General features: G+C 39.4%; 1 protein-coding gene across 5 annotated transcripts in view; it reads right to left on the minus strand.

Moving 5' to 3' along the window:
- Positions 1-20,206, minus strand: part of gtdc1 (glycosyltransferase-like domain containing 1) — a 39,947-nt gene that overhangs the window by 1,249 nt on the left and 18,492 nt on the right. For 3 of the 5 annotated variants that reach the window (XM_084422297.1, XM_084422296.1, XM_084422298.1), the window contains exons 5-9: positions 12,349-12,444; positions 12,053-12,250; positions 5,761-5,870; positions 4,959-5,103; positions 147-217 (exon numbers count right to left, since the gene is read on the minus strand). In XM_084422297.1, the coding sequence (XP_084278423.1) occupies positions 147-217; positions 4,959-5,103; positions 5,761-5,870; positions 12,053-12,250; positions 12,349-12,444 (620 nt within the window). The remainder of the gene's footprint in view (positions 1-146; positions 218-4,958; positions 5,104-5,760; positions 5,871-12,052; positions 12,251-12,348; positions 12,445-20,206) is intronic. The other 2 variants (XM_084422300.1, XM_084422299.1) reach the window with 1 other exon arrangement.

Consider the following 20,206-nt stretch of genomic DNA (forward strand, 5'->3'; position numbering starts at 1 on the left):
CAGAATGGTTTATGGCAAATTCTTCGATTGTGCTTTAAGATGAATAAGTCATTATACACAGAAGTTGAACATAGCCGCTTTGCCTGTGACAAATAAATCTGCTTTTGCATTTGAAATTGAGCTAGTTTTTTGAATTAGAATTTTACCAGGGAATATTTCAGGATAGACCAAAGCCTTCGGACACAGGGGATAACAACCACAATGGACCGCTTCTAACCTGAAAGAGAAGATTTATGTCATATAAGGTTCAATCAGTGCTGTATTGACCAAATCTATTCAAATGACTCCATTTCCCCAATTAGAAATTTCTGAAACAGTGCCCATAAAAGTTCAGCACAATGAGGCTGATGACAAACCAAAACAGCTGCCAATACTAAACAAAGCCATCATAACTAGAGGGATCATTATTTTTCCAACTGACCGACTGACAGATGGAGCGGCACCCTGGACTACACCTTGATCAGTTTCAAGCGTTATACACAGCAGATCAAAGCATTTTCAAATCATTTTTCTACTTCAAATACCTAATGAACTAATGCTACCTCATAACTATGGCATAGTTTTGCACACTATCTCATGCTTTTAGTTCATCAAATAGTTCAATCTAGGGCAAACTTTGCTCCCAACTGATTCAACTCATTTGAACCCCTATTGCTGGCAGTGGAAATGACCGGCTGTTTAAATATTTTGTAGAATGAATATTAATATTTAATGAGTCTATCCATCTATCCCTTCACCATCAGATCCTCATCTCATTTCCCATGCTAAAACCATGCATATTTTAATATCCGATTAGCCCTCTGCCATTCACGGCAGAAAATTCAAGATTCTGATTGAGCAATGGGACAAATCTCCTCCTTTGTGAAACGTCTCAGAGTCACAAAGTTGTGTTTCAGAGTGGTTTGTATCATTCCATATTTAATGGTCACTCATACACCGCTAACAGCAAACCTTCAGATTTGTGACATAAGAAAACAAAGCTTTTTTTTTTTTGCAGTTTCAGGAATAATGGATAGATGCAGTTTTGGTGGGTTCATATATTCGCACCAAAGCAATGAAACATGCATTTTTATTTACATCTCTTTATCCCAACGCATTATAAGCCAGTTGGAGAAAAAAACTAAAAACGAACACATCGCCTAGCTGTAATTTCTCTACAAAGGAAAAGAAAAACAACAGCACAACAGTCACCGTCCTTGAGCAAACACCAGACAGTGAAGGTTTAGTGTAGTATTACCTACTCTGCAACGTCAACATCCCCTTCCCTGATCAAATTCACAGTGAACACAGTAAATCAAAGTTTCTCGGCTGGAGTCTATGACAGCCCGTCGTATGAAACTGATTAAGGTCAGTTCCATGTCAATGCAGTTAATGTGTGAGCGTGCAAATGCTTATCAGGCTTTTCATCTCAAATATAATTAGGCGATCATTCTGCTTGGCTGCCTTACTGTTTTTCTGGAGGGCACGGATGGGCGTCTGCTGACAATTAATCAGATTAGGCTAATTTCCACAATAACGAGGACAGAACACGGTGGAGAAAAGTCCCCTTGCGTGGCGTGGAGCTGACCAATGAGACGCAAGGAATGATCGGCGAAAGCATTTGAGCAGGTGATTCAAGTTCTGGGGTCTTGCGGCCTTTTTCTCATGTCATTAGTCCTTTGTAGCAAAATTGATTTAGTAAGTGGATGTCGTTTCAACTTCAGGCCCTTTTATGTCCCAGGGGTTGATTTTTATTGAAACGAACAGATTTTTTTTTATGGTCACGTTATACTTTTCAAATGTCTAATGTACATATTTCATTGCTTTACACTTTCCCCAGATTTTGTATCTTAAAATATTAAAATCTACCAAAGAATAGAAATTATTAAATGTAAGATTTTGATAATCTAAACAAAGGGTGAATAAAAACATTTCAGTATTTATTTTGTGAAAATTACACTTTTTTTATATACAGTGAGGAAAATAAGTATTTGAGCACCCTGCTATTTTGCAAGTTCTCCCACTTGGAAATCATGGAGGGGTCTGAAATTGTCATCGTAGGTGCATGTCCACTGTGAGAGACATAATCTAAAAAAAAAAAAAATCCAGAAATCACAATATATGATTTTTTAACTATTTATTTGTATGATACAGCTGCAAATAAGTATTTGAACACCTGTCTATCAGCTAGAATTCTGCCCCTCAAAGACCTGTTAGGGCCTATTCACATATCGCGTCTTTTGCGCGCGCAAGTTCGTTATTTCAAATGTAGGCGCGCGGTATGCGCGCTCATAATGGAAGCGACGCGGTCGCGGTGCGACGCGGTCGCGGTGCGACGCGCTCGTTTTTTCCAAGCGCGTCCGCGCCGCATCGAGATAAAAACATCTCAACTTTTCAGAATGCCGCAAGCGCACCGCAGGTCACGTGACAAGAACCAAGCTTAGCAACGACAGACGCCTCCGGAGCGCAACCACCCGAGCGCTTTGGAAAAAGGAGAACGTGGCGCGCCTAGCGTTTTCTATGCGTTTTTAGGCGCGATATGTGAACGCCGCCTTAGTCTGCCTTTAAAATGTCCACTCCATTTATTATCCTAAAGATAAGATGCACCTGTTTGAGGTCGTTAGCTGCATAAAGACACCTGTCCACCCCATACAATCAGTAAGAATCCAACTACTAACATGGCCAAGACCAAAGAGCTGTCCAAAGACACTAGAGACAAAATTGTACACCTCCACAAGGCTGGAAATTGCCAAGCAGCTTGGTGAAAAAAGGTCCACTGTTGGAGCAATCATTAGAAAATGGAAGAAGCTAAACATGACTGTCAATCTCCCTCGGACTGGGGCTCCATGCAAGATCTCACCTCGTGGGGTCTCAATGATCCTAAGAAAGGTGAGAAATCAGCCCAGAACTACACGGGAGGAGCTGGTCAATGACCTGAAAAGAGCTGGGACCACCGTTTCCAAGGTTACTGTTGGTAATACACTAAGACGTCATGGTTTCAAATCATGCATGGCACGGAAGGCTCCCCTGCTTAAACCAGCACATGTCAAGGCCCGTCTTAAGTTTGCCAATGACCATTTGGATGATCCAGAGGAGTCATGGGAGAAAGTCATGTGGTCAGATGAGACCAAAATAGAACTTTTTGGTCATAATTCCACTAAACGTGTTTGGAGGAAGAAGAATGATGAGTACCATCCCAAGAACACCATCCCTACTGTGAAGCATGGGGGTGGTAGCATCATGCTTTGGGGGTGTTTTTCTGCACATGGGACAGGGCGACTGCACTGTATTAAGGAGAGGATGACCGGGGCCATGTATTGCGAGTTTGACCTCTGTAATTGCAAACAAAGGCTACTGTACCAAATATTAACATTGATTTTCTCAGGTGTTCAAATACTTATTTGCAGCTGTATCATACAAATAAATAGTTAAAAAATCATACATTGTGATTTCTGGATTTTTTTTTTTAGATTATGTCTCTCACAGTGGACATGCACCTACGATGACAATTTCAGACCCCTCCATGATTTCTAAGTGGGAGAACTTGCAAAATAGCAGGGTGTTCAAATACTTATTTTCCTCACTGTATATAGCAACTTGTTGGGGCATAATTTCAATCAAACCCAAAACTTTTGCCCAAAGAAAGTTTTTTTTTTTTCTTTTAAATTTAGTTTAATTGTTGAGGATACAAATGTATCAAATGTATCTCAGTAAAGAGTACGCTTGAGATGAAGTATGAGAAGTGATAAATATTACTATTATTTTATTGTGCATCATTTCAAATCAAGATATTATTGTGTTAAATGATGCAATTATGAATTGTCCAAATATTATTTATGTGCATTTGCTTAGGATACATAACATAGCTATTAGCTTTAGACATTCACCTTAACAATACAAATTAGTGTCATTTTTATCAAAAGAATGGTAGTAGAAATGACACTGTGGTGGGATTTGTCCAAATTCTTCAAAATAAAAAAGAGACAATTCTCCTGTGGTGTGCTCATAGTTAAAGAAACACCCAGGCATAAATTACCCATATTCAGCTCAATTCAAAAGGGATGTTTTTGGGAAGTTAAACATTATTAAGAAAAGCCGACAGCAGGTGTTTGATCAGTGTTTGAACACACACATCGCCTGAGGACATAAACTTAAAACGCACACAGCTGAGGAGTCTCCTTATTCCTCCTCTCCGCTGGACTTTGATCTAATGAAATCGAGAACAACCTCAGCCGTATGTAGTAAGAGTCCCAGAGGGAACGCGAGTCTAAACCGTTACCTCGCAAAGCAAAGGATGTTTCCATCCAATCGATATCACAGCCCAGAAAATGCATCAATGCTGTCATCTAATAAGATGTATACATTTAGCGTAGAGAACAAGGATGACCGAGTCCCCTGTGTGGAATGAGCCCCTGCTAGCACACTTTGGATGAGTGCTACCTTGGCTCTGGGCATTATCTAACAAACTCTTCAAAAGTCAAGCACAGGTGACTGAAGATATTGATCCAGGCGATACTGAACACATCAAGGCTGGTGCTTTCAAAGGTCGCTCCGAAGCACACGCAGTAGCCTCCTGACTGTGAAACAACCCCAGAAGGAGAGGACAGGCCTTTGGGATTGAAAGCAACCTTTCAATTAAGCCATGAACTTTTCTGGGCCTGTTTGGGGTTTGGAGAATTACACGCTCAAGGTAATCTTCGCATTTTGTGCTAAAATGCAGCATGATGGAGCTGTGTTTCTGCATAAGCGTTGATTTTGTATAGCTTCACATAACTTTGGCCGCTAAACAAATGGGGTATGCTGTGAATTCTGTGGTAATTCACTAATATGAATGACTACATTGACTAAAACTGATACCTTTTCCTAAATTTCACAAAAGCAGCAAACAACACTTGTGCTAATCAACATAAATAAACCACTGTGGTGACTTTCTGTTTGGAGAGAACATATTTCTGTGACAGACAGCAGATGAAACTCACATTGCTACTCCGAAAAACTCGTGCTTGGCTGTGGAAACGACGACATCTGCTTGGCACAGCGCTTTGAGGTAATCTTCCTTACTGGGCATGAAACCCCAGTGCTGGATGTGGTCAACCAACTGTTCTTTGGCTTCTGAAAAGATGTCTATAGTGGGAAGGAACGGAGAAAGGGACAGAGGCCTCAATATCGGCGTGTAGTAATTAGCGGAGAGAGGGATGTTTAAAATTTTGGTCATATTTTGCGAGGAGATAAAATAAGCAAGGCCATCATAAATTTGGACATAAAATGGAGAAGGGCACAAATAATCAATAATGTGATCCTATTAGCAAAATCAAAATAGATTAAAACCGTTTCAATGTGATTGCCTTCCGAGCAATCGTAAACATAATTTCATAACATGAGCAACCTTTACGATCTGTTTATTTCTTTTGGTCCCATGGCTGTTTATGCCACTATAAAACTTTGCATCTCAATATAAGAGATTGTGTTTCCTGTAAGTCTCGCTTTGGCAGCGCTAGAGTGTGCGGGCACATAAATGAAACGAACACGACACCATAAATACTTAAGACTGTCCGAAAGATATTAAAACATAATTGTCGACTAATGAGGAGTGTATTTTGCCAATGAAAACATTGCCTGTGTGTGATAAACAGACAATCTTTGAACCTAAAGCGATGCACTTAACAAATTTGTTTCAAAGTTAAACATGTAATTACATTTGTGCATGACATCAGAAACTGTTATCACACCATAAATGCTTAATTATATCCCCATCCCTAATCCACGCAGCACATGATGTACCTGGAACGTCAGTGAAGGTCTCTCCCAGGACAGAAACTTCAAAGCTCAGCTGTCGTTCTTTGAGTTTCAGTAAGGTCTGGAAGAACAGCTGTGGGTCTTTGTCATGTTCCCTTTAGCCAGAAAGACAAAACACTGATTATTTCACAGTTTGGAAACAATAACATAAATACAAATTAATTCATAGCAGGAAAGTAACAAAAAATAAAGTGTAGAAAATTTAAATCAGTGCCCATCATATTAACATTAACATTTAAACATAATAGCATATTTTATTTCAGCATATTTATATTAAATTATGCATTAAACGAGGAACATCACCAACCACACAAGTACAAGACTTTTGATCAATTTAATGGACCCTTGCTGAATTGCACATACACACACACACACACACACATATAGTATTTTTAACTAATAATAATAATAATAATAATCTTTAACAATTATTATTATTAGCATCTTTAACTAATCTTTATTTTTGCAACTACAAAATATCCATGCAAAATTTGTGACCATTTCTGCTTTTCATTATTTTTTAAAGACCTTCAACTTTTCTGTTTACATATGCTCTGATGTTATTGTTGAAATAATAAAAAACATACGGAGAAAAGGTAAAATCTGTGATAAAAAACCCTGAAAAATGTCAGTGTTTGACATTTTTAATTTTGATTTTGCAGAAATGTGTAAACAAATGGAAATGCTAATACAATTATTTACATTTTAGGGTGCGTGGTATAAGTTCTCAAAGTTCCTCTTGGAATCACAGCTCGTATACCTTAATTACACATCTGAAGCTGAGGCCACATGTTCTGTCACTGTGATCCAGCCAGGACGCTGATTGCTGGTGTGCTTCCATTAAAGTTCTGAGCTCAGCCAAGAGATCTGGTGAGCAGCTTCACAGCGATCACTGGCAACGCTTCATTACCTCAAAAATAGTTCACTCTGAAGTCTAAAGTGTGCCTTTAAATCCAAGTCACACTTTACAGGTTCTGAGAAGATTAAATGAGGAGTACTTCAAAGAATATGTTTTATTAAATTCTCTTTCAATTTTATTTTGTACTGTGAGAAGATCAATGAGTATTTTGCCCAATCTTATGCTGCGTTCCAGGCAGGTTTTTGAGCACGTAAATCACGACTTCAAACCACGACTCACGACTTTGTAGCGTTCCAGGCCAGTCACGCCAAACTACCTGAGCGCAAGGAATTGTGGTAGCTAGATGTAAACAAACCAGCATGGCGGACCTTATGGGGCTTATGCGCATTTGTAATAATTTCTGTCGCCAAAGGTGCTTACTCCTTGTTTATTTATTATTATTATATTTTTATTAATTTGCCTGCAACGTTATATTGTCCTAAAGTGTATTCTCACCGGCTGCCATTGTTGTTTTGTATGGTTTCGCGGGCTATGTGACGTCAGAGCTCGTAACTGGGAGTTCATCGATCTAGTACGAGTTCACGGGTGGGAAGTCACGGGTTTGACTGCCGTTCCAGTGCACTTTCACGGGTATAAGGTTGGAAAAACACGGGTTACAGGTTGCCTGGAACGCACCATTATGCACATGTATAAAAAAATTTTTTTTTTAAATGTAATTAAATAAAACAATTTACTGCATATCTTTGATAACTGAGCCGGATGATTACTCTTTCCAAAAAACCAATTGCTTTAAACAATTCTGTTATCAAATGGCCGCAAACTTGTAAGTCTTCTTTCTCACGTAATTACTTCCGAAGTGCATTTCGGACCGCTCCACTGCGGTTTTATTCGAAATGCGGCTAACCAAAAGAAAGCACATCTGATGAAGAAGCTTCCCTCCGAATACAACGACCCTCGGTGTGCTGGTTTGAAATCCTTCTCTCTGGCCTAAACTGCGCGCCTGAAGTCCTTTCAAAACCCTGACAGTAAAATGGTGATCCATGCGGCTCATCCTCTTGATAAAGCAGAGGTACGTTACCGAACAACGGCCTTACAGAGCTCATACACGTTGCACAAAAGAGGCTCTGACAAATCTCTGAGCTCGTCAGCACTGTCGTTCGGTATACTATCTGAGAAAGAGCTCTCTTCACAAAAATGACGACGTTGAAGGTCAAAAACAATTACCGGGGCAGAAGCGCTTTGACAAAAGACACCTCCCACTTGGGTGGAATCTCCTTAGATGAGGTATTAGTGAGGGCTTATTTCCTCTCATTTCCGGTTCTTTTATGTTGCCTTTTCCCTCTTGGCTTGACGTTGATTCCCTCATTAATTTTGCAGCCTCTTTGATTCGCTACATTGTGGATGTGATTGCTACCTCCTCCGGACTAAGACTGGTTGACCTGCGGGGAGGTGACATGGCGACTGCAGGGATGCCTATTACCCGGCCTGTCAGTCTAGTAACTAAAACAGCCTTCATGAGGACCATGATGCCTTATTTCCTACTGACAGCATAGCGGAGGGTTAATTAATATGTCAGTTATGTTATGCAGGGATTGCTGGGGCTCAACGTGCCTCTCGCACTAAAACTGGAAGAGTGGAGACCCGCACAAACACAAGTTCACTAAAATGCACTTGCGGCTGCTGCTGGCCTGTGACGTCTGGTCTGGGCAGATTAATAAACGTACATCACAAGCATATTAGCGATTAATTATAAGAAACTTTCTACAAGCTACACTTAAGGGACATTTTAAATGCAGATGTTTATGATAGGTGCCAAACATGGATGACCCAAATAAAGTTTGAGGTGGAGATTATACTGCAAGTATGGACAAATGGACACTGCAAAAATCAATCACGATTGCTCTTACTTTCTAAGCGGTATTCATAATAAATACTTGTATTTATTATTATAAAATATTTATTATACATATTGTATATTTTGATATTATTATAAAATTCCATTAAATAATTGATTAAATAAATGCAATACAATTACACACACACATTGGGTTTTCATGTTTTATAGGGGCTTTCCATAGACAATGGTTTTTATACTGTACAAACTTTCAACTTTTAATTTGATTTATAAGCTGTCATGGGGACCAAAAAAATGTCCCCACAAGGACAAGGATTTCGAATATTGCCATCTTTGTTGGGACATTTTGAGACATTCCCTTTAACGTAGGGTTTACCAGGACCACACGCACGCACACACACAAATATAATTTTTTTGTAGCTTTTGATCAATTTAATGCACCCTTGCTAAATAATTTCCTTCAACAACAATAAAACATTTTTTACTGTGAGTGTGTGTTTGTGTGTGTGTGTGTGTTACTTCCCAATACTAAAATAGGGGGTTTTCTTGCCCTTTGACCTTAGAGTGCAATGATACAGAAACCAAATAAAACAAATACAAAAAAAGGGTTCTGCAGGGACCCGGCGAATCCTCATTAGCAGTCATCCGGTACCACTTAAAAGAATATGATCCTCTCATTTAGACAGCTATGATTAAATATTCCCCTTTAAGTCGCACCCATGAGGTGCATGTTTTAAAATTCAAACTCTATTTACTGCAAATGCATGACGTTAAAGGATTCAAATCAGAAGGAAGCGAAAGGGCTAATTAATGGGGCTCTTGAAAGCCCAGGATTCAGTTATCTGGGGATTGATTAGGGTCAGCTGAAAATAGCGGAGGCAAAGACTCCGGTGAAACAAGACAAAACAAACCATGACCGTGTCGATAGTTCTCACTGTTCCTCCGCAGGGAGGGGTTCACAGTGGGGTCCTAATAAGGGGGTAACTATACACGAATGGTTGTGAAAATGCATGTGCTGACGTCTTTGATAATATGTTTACTCTCAGTAAATGATTTCTTTTCCACTTCTCTACTATTACGTGACCCTGAATCATTAGTTTTAATTGTGTGCAAACATCAAAAGTCAAATATTTTCTGGAATTCTGCCTTCGCTCGCAAGTCGGCTTTAAATCCTTTGTGCCATTTTCAAAACTCCTTCCAAGCGCCATCCCTTTCTAATGGGGGTCTCGACAGAGCGGCTCTGGCGATGAGCAGGGCGCAGGAAGAATTGTGGAACCAGTCACGATCCATGCCAGCACAGTGTGGTGACGAGTCAGTGCCCGTGTCTTTTTTACTTGGTCATTAGTGCCCGCTGCACAGTCTGCGAAGAACAAGAGATGCACAAATATGTCTGGATTTCAAGACAGGCCACAGAAGAAAAAGAAAAAACATTGCGTAATTGCCAGCAGAGAATGATCGCCTGAAATACAAAGGTCCAGCAGAGGGAAAGCCCATGCATGCCCATGTGTCTGATGGAGTACTTTAGTAAATGTCTTCTTCACTGCAGTTTTTTTTTTTTTTTTTTTTTGTAAGAACATGTGCCTGTTGGTCACCGTGAAAAACAAGGTTACCCTCTTAGGTAAATGGGCTTTTCAGAAGCAAATTTAAGCCCTCATCACATGCACCTGCAAACAGCTGCCCTCTCTGACCATACGCCCCAGTCAGCGCCTGCAATAAGACAGTCCTGTAATCCAACGGATGAAGACCTATCCAGGCCACATGGAGATTAACAATCTGCAACCAGTGATGATGACAAAAAGAGAGGCTGGAAAAAAGGATGAAATGGGACACACTGTCAAAGATAATCCAAGCCCCTTCTTATTTTCCAGCAGCTCTCGCCCTGTGTAAATCCCAATTTAACTCGGACCAAAGCCAACGTTTACGAGGCATGGATGTTAACAGCGCTAATCCATCTGTGTTTTGCTCAGTTTTGAAGAGATTACACAATGGACGCTTTTGTTACTGATACAAGAGTAGGTGAATGACAGATACATAACACAAACAAACATTGCAAAATCCCTGTGCCAGCATCAAACTTCGACACCGGTGGTCTTTTCGGTTGTTAATCTGATTTATGGGTGTTTTTTGGTAAGGAAACATATCATCACTGCCAAGAGATGAGCAAAGAGTCATGGGAGAAATATGTGGCTTGAGCAACAGTTTCTTTTTTTTTTCTTTCTTTTTTTCTCAGCCCATGGCAAATGAGGTAGAGATACAATGCTGTTTGACTTCCACTCATGCCAAGAAGAGGTCTAAAATATGGGGAGTGGAAGATATTTAAACTTCAACAAAAACCACAAAGCAATCCTGCGGGCAATAAAATATTTTCTCATCGCTCCCCCATCAGTCCCCGTGAACACAACTCAATGGCACAGACGTTCCCTTCTGTTGTCGTTTCTGCAATTGAGAATCTGTTCATACAAAACTTTTTTTGAAAGGAATCAAACACCGATGGCACTGATAATATTCTAACGCCAAGACAGATCTTGAGAAACAATGAGATGATGCTGAAATATATTACACAACCATCGAGGGGGTCGAACTGCTTAGAACCAGTGGTCTATCTATGCATGTTGTACCAAAACAAGCATGTTATCCATTTTCCATGCCTCTGCCGTACTGTCAAACAATTCCCTGGACAATCCAAAGCAAATAACTCACAGAATGGTAGTTGTATGCAGGTTAATGTTCGAGGCACTTTTATGTCGCACGTGTTTAAAGTCTGCTGAGAAACAAGGTCCTCGCATTATATTTCTATGCGAGTTCTTTGTTTAGTGGGAACAGTGAAAGCTAAAAGCTATTATTTCAACAGGAAAATGATCAACAATCTTCTAGAATTTTTCAACTCTGCAGTTTCCACAATTGTATGAAATAAGGGTGTCAGCACTTTCATGTACCATGGGTTGATTTTTATGACAACAGGATTTTTTTGTTTTTAAACGAATGCCATGCTGTAGTTATTTATTTGATCTACTTATCAGATGCCTTATGCCTAACATTTTATTGTTGTACCCTTGCCTCAGACAAAAGTTAAACTATGATTACAAACAAAGAGATACATAATTATAAACTATTCCTATGTTTATAGTGTGAAAATTCATTTTATCAAATTCACAAAAGTCTAAAATATATACTAATTGTGTTGATTTGAGTATACAACAAATGCTAGATATGAAATTAGCCTTAGAAAGACTATTCATCCATTAAGTTGTTTAAATTGTCATTTAACCATATAACATTATCAAACAGAAATGATGTAAGTGTTTGTTTTACTAAATTATATATATATATATATATATATATATTGCATGCAAGTTCACAAGATAAAAGGTGCCCAAAGTTGAAGAAACATTTTTACAATGCATTGTCATTATAATAATAAAAATAAAAAAAAGAATCAGTCAGTTAATGTTAAAAGGTGATATATTTAATGTATTTTGTTAAATCCACATTTCTATAAATAAATGCATGTTAAATAAGCTCTTGATGAATAAATCTTTCTAATGTTTTCATGAACGTCTTACCAGCGATGTGGCCAGACTATGTGGAGTGGCCGAAGTTTCCCTCTCTCATCATCATCATCATACGTACGGGACACTGGCTGATTGTCCAACGTCTCCTGGTGGGGTGTGAAACTCGTGGGCTTCAAGGACTGCTGTGGCCCCGCCACATTGAGAATCTTCTCAGGTAGCTCAGAGTCTATGGTGAGGTCTGGACAACTGCTGGAGTTTATTATAAGGTCATTAGTTAGGCCCCCATCATTTACTCAAGAAATAGCCATTTTAATGCACAAACAGCCTTCAGTGCTACAGAGTGTTACCTTGGACCTGAGGTTTGAACGTGGCTTTGAGCAGCATGAGCGTGGATATCATCACACCGCACTGAATGCCTGAGACGTTTGTGAGCAGGGAGGAATCTGAGGACGAAAGAGGAAAAGCCCTATAAAACAACATAAGAGAAACTATGGAAAAACTATTTAAAAAACACACTACGACTGTAAACACATTCCTGATTCAAACATGTTTTTCTCAAACGTTCACTGATTTCTATAATGAAAAACAACATAAGGAGCAAATAATTCATATGCTACACCAGTCAGAACATTACATGTTTGAGCAAAATAAACAAAGAAGGTAACTAAAACCACATTTTAAAAAAGAAAAAAAAGGGCCCTCATGTGGCATTTCTCTCTCCCCGGCCTTAAAATATGTCGAGCACACAGCCGGACTGATGTATTCTGCAACCACGATGATTATTACAAGTCAAAGAAGTTAAAACAAGTCACATTTTCACGTAATTCTCTGCCAAAAGCAATCCATAAAATGCAGAAAGCACTTTCTCCATTCTCTGCGACTGCACAGCCCATGCCTCCATGGCACCGCGAGTCCTAATTGTAGGTTGTGTGATGGACGCGAGCCAATTAGCTGCTTGAGAGCGAGATTCCCCCATGCTTACTGACGCTCTATTATTTTTTGCAGTGGAGCAAAACCGAAGGCGATGTAAAAATCCAAAAAGAAACAACCTTGTACCGCTTTATGAAATGACAGATATATGACACTATACCTTTAGTCCAGATTGAATAAGTCAAAAACATTTACAAAAGCCATTCAAGATATTCATGATGCAACATCATTTTCCAAAGATTAATGAGCAGATCACTAACAGCAAACACTTGGCTGCTAATGAAAGATTCCATTACAGATACAGTAGACCTTTCTTTAAAAAAAAATTATTTAACATGGTCACTCTGCAACAAGACATATTTGGGAAGGAAAAATGAAATGAAATATAAAAGGAAAACAAATAATGCAATAGTACAGTTCATTAAACTGGCTTGAATAAAGAGGATGTCCTAAGTGGCACTTATATATGTATTTTAGTGAGCCAAAGTCTCTGTGGTGGAGGGAAGCAATACAACATGACAAACTACTAACCGATTTAGCACGACTTCCCACAATATGTTTATAATATATGTGGATTCTTCCAAGTGCTGGAGAACTCATCAACTTCAAAACAAAAGGGTCTGTAAAGGCAGTCGAGTATAAAGAGACTTTCTCTCTGAGTTACGTACAGATTGCTGCCTCGACTCACCACAATGTTGGGTGTATTTCTCCCGCCCACTTTTTCCAAGTTAGTTGTGTACCGGTCATAAATAATTATACGAGAAGAGAAAGCAGCACTTTATTTCCCTTTTCTCATTGGTTCTTTATCTTCTCAACTGTGTTGAAAGCGTTTCCGGGTACAGGACACAATCGTGTATATGCTTGTGCATTTTTAGATGAAATCAAGTTCTGGAAGCGTTAGTCAAATACAGATAGGTAAATTGTGGTCTGAATGGAAGAACCTTCAAAGAAAGCTGTTAAAGCCACAGAATAAATGTCTACAGAGCATTCGCTATTCGCTCTTTTGAAGTTGTCGTTTCAGATGCAATGCTCTAATCCCCTTTCCATCTCAGTAAATATGCATTCAGCAGCGATCAATGGCCATCCAAATATGAAACGGTGTCATTATTATTCTCCCAACGTCCCTGAGAAAGACAGAGTATCAATGAGAGCAGTCACTCAACAGTTCACCTCCATTAGATTAGCCATTGATAAAAGTGTCAGGGAAGAGTTTCACAATGGATGAATTAACTAACAGATGTGGACAGGAGAGCCAGGCTACATAAAGCTGCACTAAAGAGATGACAAGAAGGTGGTTGTGGCAAGGTATGAGGGATGGAGCTGCTTTGCAAGCTGGGAGGAAAATTTCATTTCGAGGGCCATTTTGAAAATTACACGAGGAGGTTTTGACTAGGCAATAAAAACACAGCCGTGTCCACTGACAGGAGAGGGAGAATGCCACCAATTAGCTTATTTATAAATCAGGCGCAATTTAAGAGATGACTTTTACCTTGCATTTGATTAAATGTGAAAGGACGGTTGGGGAAAAGAGGGAGGAAAGAAAATCAAAGTCAAAAATCATTTCATCTAATTTCCTTTATTGGCAATAATCACAAGCGGTCTCTTTTTCCCAGGCTAATGAAAAATTCCATTGATCTTGAGGTTGGCCGTTGTGACGGCTTAGAAGCGGAGAGAGCTACGCGCAAACTTTCTCTGGCAGTTCGGGCAGTTCTTCTGGGTAGCTCAGGACAGCTAAAAGTAACTGGGTTCATTACAAGTTAAGCTCAGTTGTAGCATAATGTTGATTAATACCAAAAATAGATTTAACTCACAAAATAAAATAAAAAAGAAAGCAAAAGTTATGATGATAATGAGGCGCTTACAATCGAAGGACACATGACCCAAAGGGTATAAAATTCCAAATATTTTAGTTAAAGCACTTACATGTATGAACTGAATTGTAGAGATTGACAATGACTTTCTTTTAGAGCTGTTGTACAGCCAAAACAATCTCTGTTCCATTCATTTCCTATTATCACTGCTTTGAAACAATCTGTATTGTAAAAAGCGCTATATAAATGAAGGTGACTTGAATTGACTTGACTTGTAGAGTTGTCTAAATGTTCACTTTTATTTGTTATTTGCTGATCAAGAAGCTCCAATTTAATGGAAAAATTATAGATTATATCAAATATTGCATCCTTTGAGAGCACTTTCCTTTTAAAAACACAAGTCAGATTGAGATGCATGAAATGATAGCAAAAAAAAGTACCAAAGCTTTAGTTACTTCGACAACTGACTTTACTGGCATTGAAATTGAAATATTTCCAATAAATTTACACAAATGTAAACATTCATTTTTGAAAAAGAAGAAATTAAATGTTTTTATTCAGCAAGGATGCATTAAAATGACCAAAACCAACAGAATCTTAAGCATCAAATCAGCATAGACTGGAGTAATGATGCTGAAAATTCAGCATGCCATCACTGTCACAGTTTGTTTTCATTAGTCACATGTTTTCCTTTGTTCAGTTTTCCCGCCACTCCTTTGTTACCATGGTCACCATCATTATGAGTTCATTTGGTTGATTAATCATCCTCATTTGTGTTTGCTTTAGAAGTTTGTCCCTCACATCCACCTGTCTTCTGGATTATTATTAAAACATTGTATTGGAAATGATCTTCTTCTTTGTCTGCCTTCTTGCAACCCACCGTGACAATCACAGGAATACATAAAATATATTTAAACAGAAACCAGTTATTTTAAATTGTAAAAATATTTCAGCATTGTTTTTACAGCATTTCTTAACAAATAAATGCATCATCCTTATAGTAAACCTTACAGGCCCCAAACTTTTGCATGGCAGTGTAAAATATTCAAGTTTTGTCGCTATAAACTATATGCTATCAGCCCCATTAATGATACTGTAACCGTGATGTTTTCTTTTTTCTTAAAAAAAAAGTCACAATTATTTTTGGTGGTAACAGACATCATGCCACAAACACTGTCAATTTAGCTTAACTTGTATTGAACCTGAAACATCCCTATAACACTCTCTGCCCACTGAGCGAAAGCGAACGATCACGCAAAGGTTTAATGCGGCCAAGTGTGTCATTTTGAAAGCACCGTGGCCAGCATTAGTCTCATCAGTGTGGGTGCCCTGTAGGGTGGCTTGACAGAGGTCTGGTATGATGGGCACAGGAGACCTGAAGAGAGCCTCTGAGATGTGGACAGAGAAGGTCATTACTGCACATTAACATCTACATTCATTATTACCAACTGACCTCATAGTCAAACGCCAAAGTTCCTGTCCCAACTGCGGCACACATCCTGGACTTTAGTCTACTCTACGTGACACTGAGAATAAAAATATCATACCTCTGAGGGCGTTGGGATGAGGACTCCAAATTTTAATGACAAAGACTGACATGCAGTACAGCTAAAGTAGGTCAACAGGAGGTAACCAAACAGAAGGCTACTAGAGGTTTCCAGCGACACTACAGACTTGCCCCATTTCCATTTAACGCAAATGACGGATATGATCGCATCGGTTATGGAATGCGTTAGCAATGACAGACTTTCTGTATTATGTAATGTGCATATGGCTTACCAAATCTGACATGGCTTGTGCAGTTGTGTCAAAATCTGCCCCTTCTATGACATCTGTCATGTGAAACAGACGCATAACAGCATGATCACTTCAAACAAAACCTCAACATCTAAGTCCCTTACAAGCACATAGCCGTTCATCAGTTGTTAGATGTTAACAGTGGCAATGGAAGTATTGTTTTATTCTAAACAGAGATATTTGTTTGCTTAATGGAAGATGGCAGATTGAAATTAGTTTAAAATGATAAGAAATTTATAACAATGTGTGTAAAGGTGGTGTTACCATAGAGACAGAACAGTAAGCAAAAATGCCCAGTTCTGTTTCAGTTACACACATAACATGAGCAATGATGTCATGTTTCACTGTCTGTACTTTGCTTACATGCTCTCTTCTTTTTGTCAACAAGCTGAGCAGGTGTAAGCAGGATGAAAACGTCACCTCTGTATCGAAAAGAGAACTCAAGTATTTGTTTTCCAAGACAACAGTTGAACTCCAGAAGACATTTTTTGAGCCCTTGCTGGGCACTGTGGAAAAGAAAGTGACCAACTGAATCTAACGTCAGCCTTTTCGCAACACAAGGCTGTTAGCAAGATATACACACGGCGGTCACTTCAAACTAGAAAGTCAAGGTTTCTCAAACAGGGGTTCCGAAACAACTGAGGGGTTTTTGAAGGAACTGCAAGAGATGAAGAGCGAATAATTAATTACATCAAATGTAAAATTAAAAGAAAAAAATGGGGATGCCCGATAATCATATAGTTTAGTGCTGCAAACTAATTCAATAACATTATAGTCTGATGCGCTGTGTGTTTTAAAGCGAAGCGCAGCACCTTAGCAGCTTGTGATCCAGTGTATTCAGCATCTGAGAGCTTTTTGGTTCACAGCAAACTTTACATAATATTTAATTATTATTAAAATATAAATATTATTAATAACACTTTGATTGGGTTTCTAAAATGGTCTGAGGTCTTTTGAGGTCTGAGACTAGAAAATAGTAGAGAAAGCAAAGAGCAAGCTAAGAGCAAAGAGCAAATAATCAAAGATGACACATTTTTACTTGTGTTTTATAAATACCTGCATGTCCTGATTACATCATGGCAAAACCTATGGCCACAAGCCAGCTGCTTGGGACAAATCTCTGAAGCCAGGGGCTTTATCCTTGATTCATTCCTATTTATCACGGTTCGCTCCTAGCACTTGAAAGCACCATATGGACTCAATTGTGGTTCGTTCCTGGCACACGTGATCTGGAGATCAGACGCATGCCATACCTTTGGGCTTTACCATTGGATTATTTTCACAGGGCACATACTGAAGAGTCTTCGTGCCACAAGGATAGAGATCCCTTTTGAAAATGTCCTCAAAGCACGAGGTGGTGGAATCCGATGTCAAAGAAACAAATGAAAAAAGGTGCCCACCAGATGTTTCACCGACAAGATTAAACGCTCAGCGATTTGATTAAGAAAGCCCATCTCCTCATCACCCCATCCTGCCCACATTAAGGCTTAAGAGCAATCAAAAAAGAGAGTGCTACAGGATGAGTAGCAAGGCGCATGAGGATTTGGAGCTCGGGTGCCAAGTGATGAGTTTCTGACCGCTGGTGGCTACCGACTCCAAGGGAGTACAGTGATAATCAAGGCCTCCACGGGGACCTGAGCAAGTATGAAAAGCAGGATTAGCAGAAGTTCAACATCAGCAGATCCATCGCAGCTTTACCACAAAAGCAGCTTTTATTAGATATGCGTATTTACAAAACATGCTTGCGCTGGACCAACAGCAAATTTTCCAATACATTGGAATGGTTTCCTAAGCCGCCCAGTCCACAACTCAATGTTATACACACATTTCGCTTCAATTAAATAATGTAACCCACACAACTATGAAGCTGTGGCACTGGTTTATGTAACAAGGTAATCGGCGTCTTTGATGCGACTTTATTACTTCGATATGGGACCAAGGCGCATAATTTCCACTGCGCTGTTCCCTTTGAACCGTTCTGAGACAATCTCTACAGCAGGATATCCTGCCATCTGCTTCAGTAACAGAATCGCTCCGCCAGTCAGTCATTGGCGGCAGGCCGCCTTACAGAGAGTCACATCCATGCCTTTGAACTGCTTTTTAAAAAGCAGCCAAATACCCTCTTTTCCCCACCAACTTTGAAAAGTAGCTTCAGTTATCTGTGCTGAGTTAAATGGGCTAATGAAAACCTGGTCCTCCTGACAATGAGAGTCTAGCGAGAGATTCCTGTGATGGATTTTCCCCTCAATGAGCTTGATAGCACTGTGGTCCCCATCTTAGGAGGAACTGTCATTGTTTTAGATCACAGCATTGGGATCAATACAGTGCTGGCCATCAATCTTAGCATTCCGATCGGGTGCGTGGGACTTTCTGCAAACATCTGATGCCAGTTAAGTGCTATGGAAACCAAATTCACTCTTCTGCCAGAGCGGAGAACAATGGAAATCAGAGCAGCATTACATTCGAGTCCTTCCAGGAGTGTCTTTGTGATGTGGCGGTGATGTGTTCCTTAGGGCTGAAACTCTTGAAAGGACACCTGATTGTCATGTGACTTTATGCAAACATGTCCAGTTGGGCTGTTCTGTTTTAATACAAAGACTGGCCTTTAATAGCGGCCACCAGCGTTGTGGATTTCAGTGATTGATGATGTGGTATGGCCCCGCTCAGCTGGGCTCCTGCTCACTAAGGTCAATCGCGATTGAATTACGGCTAAACGCAAAAAGCCAATTAATAAGTGAGGTCTGATGAAGTTGATCCAAAGGACACGGCGAGGGAATAGAAGCCTTTAAAGTAGAGATTTCTTTGGATTATACTACATTCAATGAGATATTACAAAAGATGTTTTCATTCTGAGGTTACTTTTACCTTGTTTATTTTTCTCCATCTTTCTCCACTAAATGGGGATGGTGACTGCGGGCTAACCCTGTACTTTATTTACTTTAAAGGGAGTTTCCTTATACTAACCTTTGTGGGCTGTCCTCTCGCGACTATACCGTACATTTTACATCAGTATTCTTGACATCTTTCAGTCTTTCTTTTGTTTTTAACAGCATCTGTTGAGAATATGGTATGACAGTAGAGCCAATATTTTAATAATTATAAAAATGTTACTTCTTTTTTGTTTCTTTTGACAGAAAAAGAACAAAAGAATGAAAGAAATAAGAAATATGCATCACATAAACAAGGGACCAACAGGAGCCCACCTGCGAGATATTTCATATCAAATACTCTGTTTCTTCTCTTGTTTGTCTCTGGGAATATTTTTAAATTCTTAAAAGGCTTGGACAAAGTTGGTTGCTGAGAAAAGAACCCAGGGCATGTTGACGGATGGCCGGCCATGCATATAATCGTTTCCTTACACTCTGTGAGTTTGCTTTGGAAGGGGCGAATTACCATCTGAAAATGAGCTGAGAAACACTGTAGGCGAGAGCCCTGCGTCATCAGTGTCAGCTTACTTACAGCGTCTCTTAGCCATGATACGGACACACATACTTTTGCAAAAATGCACACACACTAGTGTGGACCAACATTACTAATGTCATCTTAACCCACATTTTACACACAGGGCAAATTTGTCATCCAACCAAGCGTAGGGGCACATCCATCCCTTCATAGAAACAAAACATATAACAAACAACACACAAGTAGACATACAAACAGCACCGAT

Source organism: Rutilus rutilus (assembly GCF_951802725.1).
Source record: "Rutilus rutilus genome assembly, chromosome: 10".
NCBI classification, from domain to species: domain Eukaryota; kingdom Metazoa; phylum Chordata; class Actinopteri; order Cypriniformes; family Leuciscidae; genus Rutilus; species Rutilus rutilus.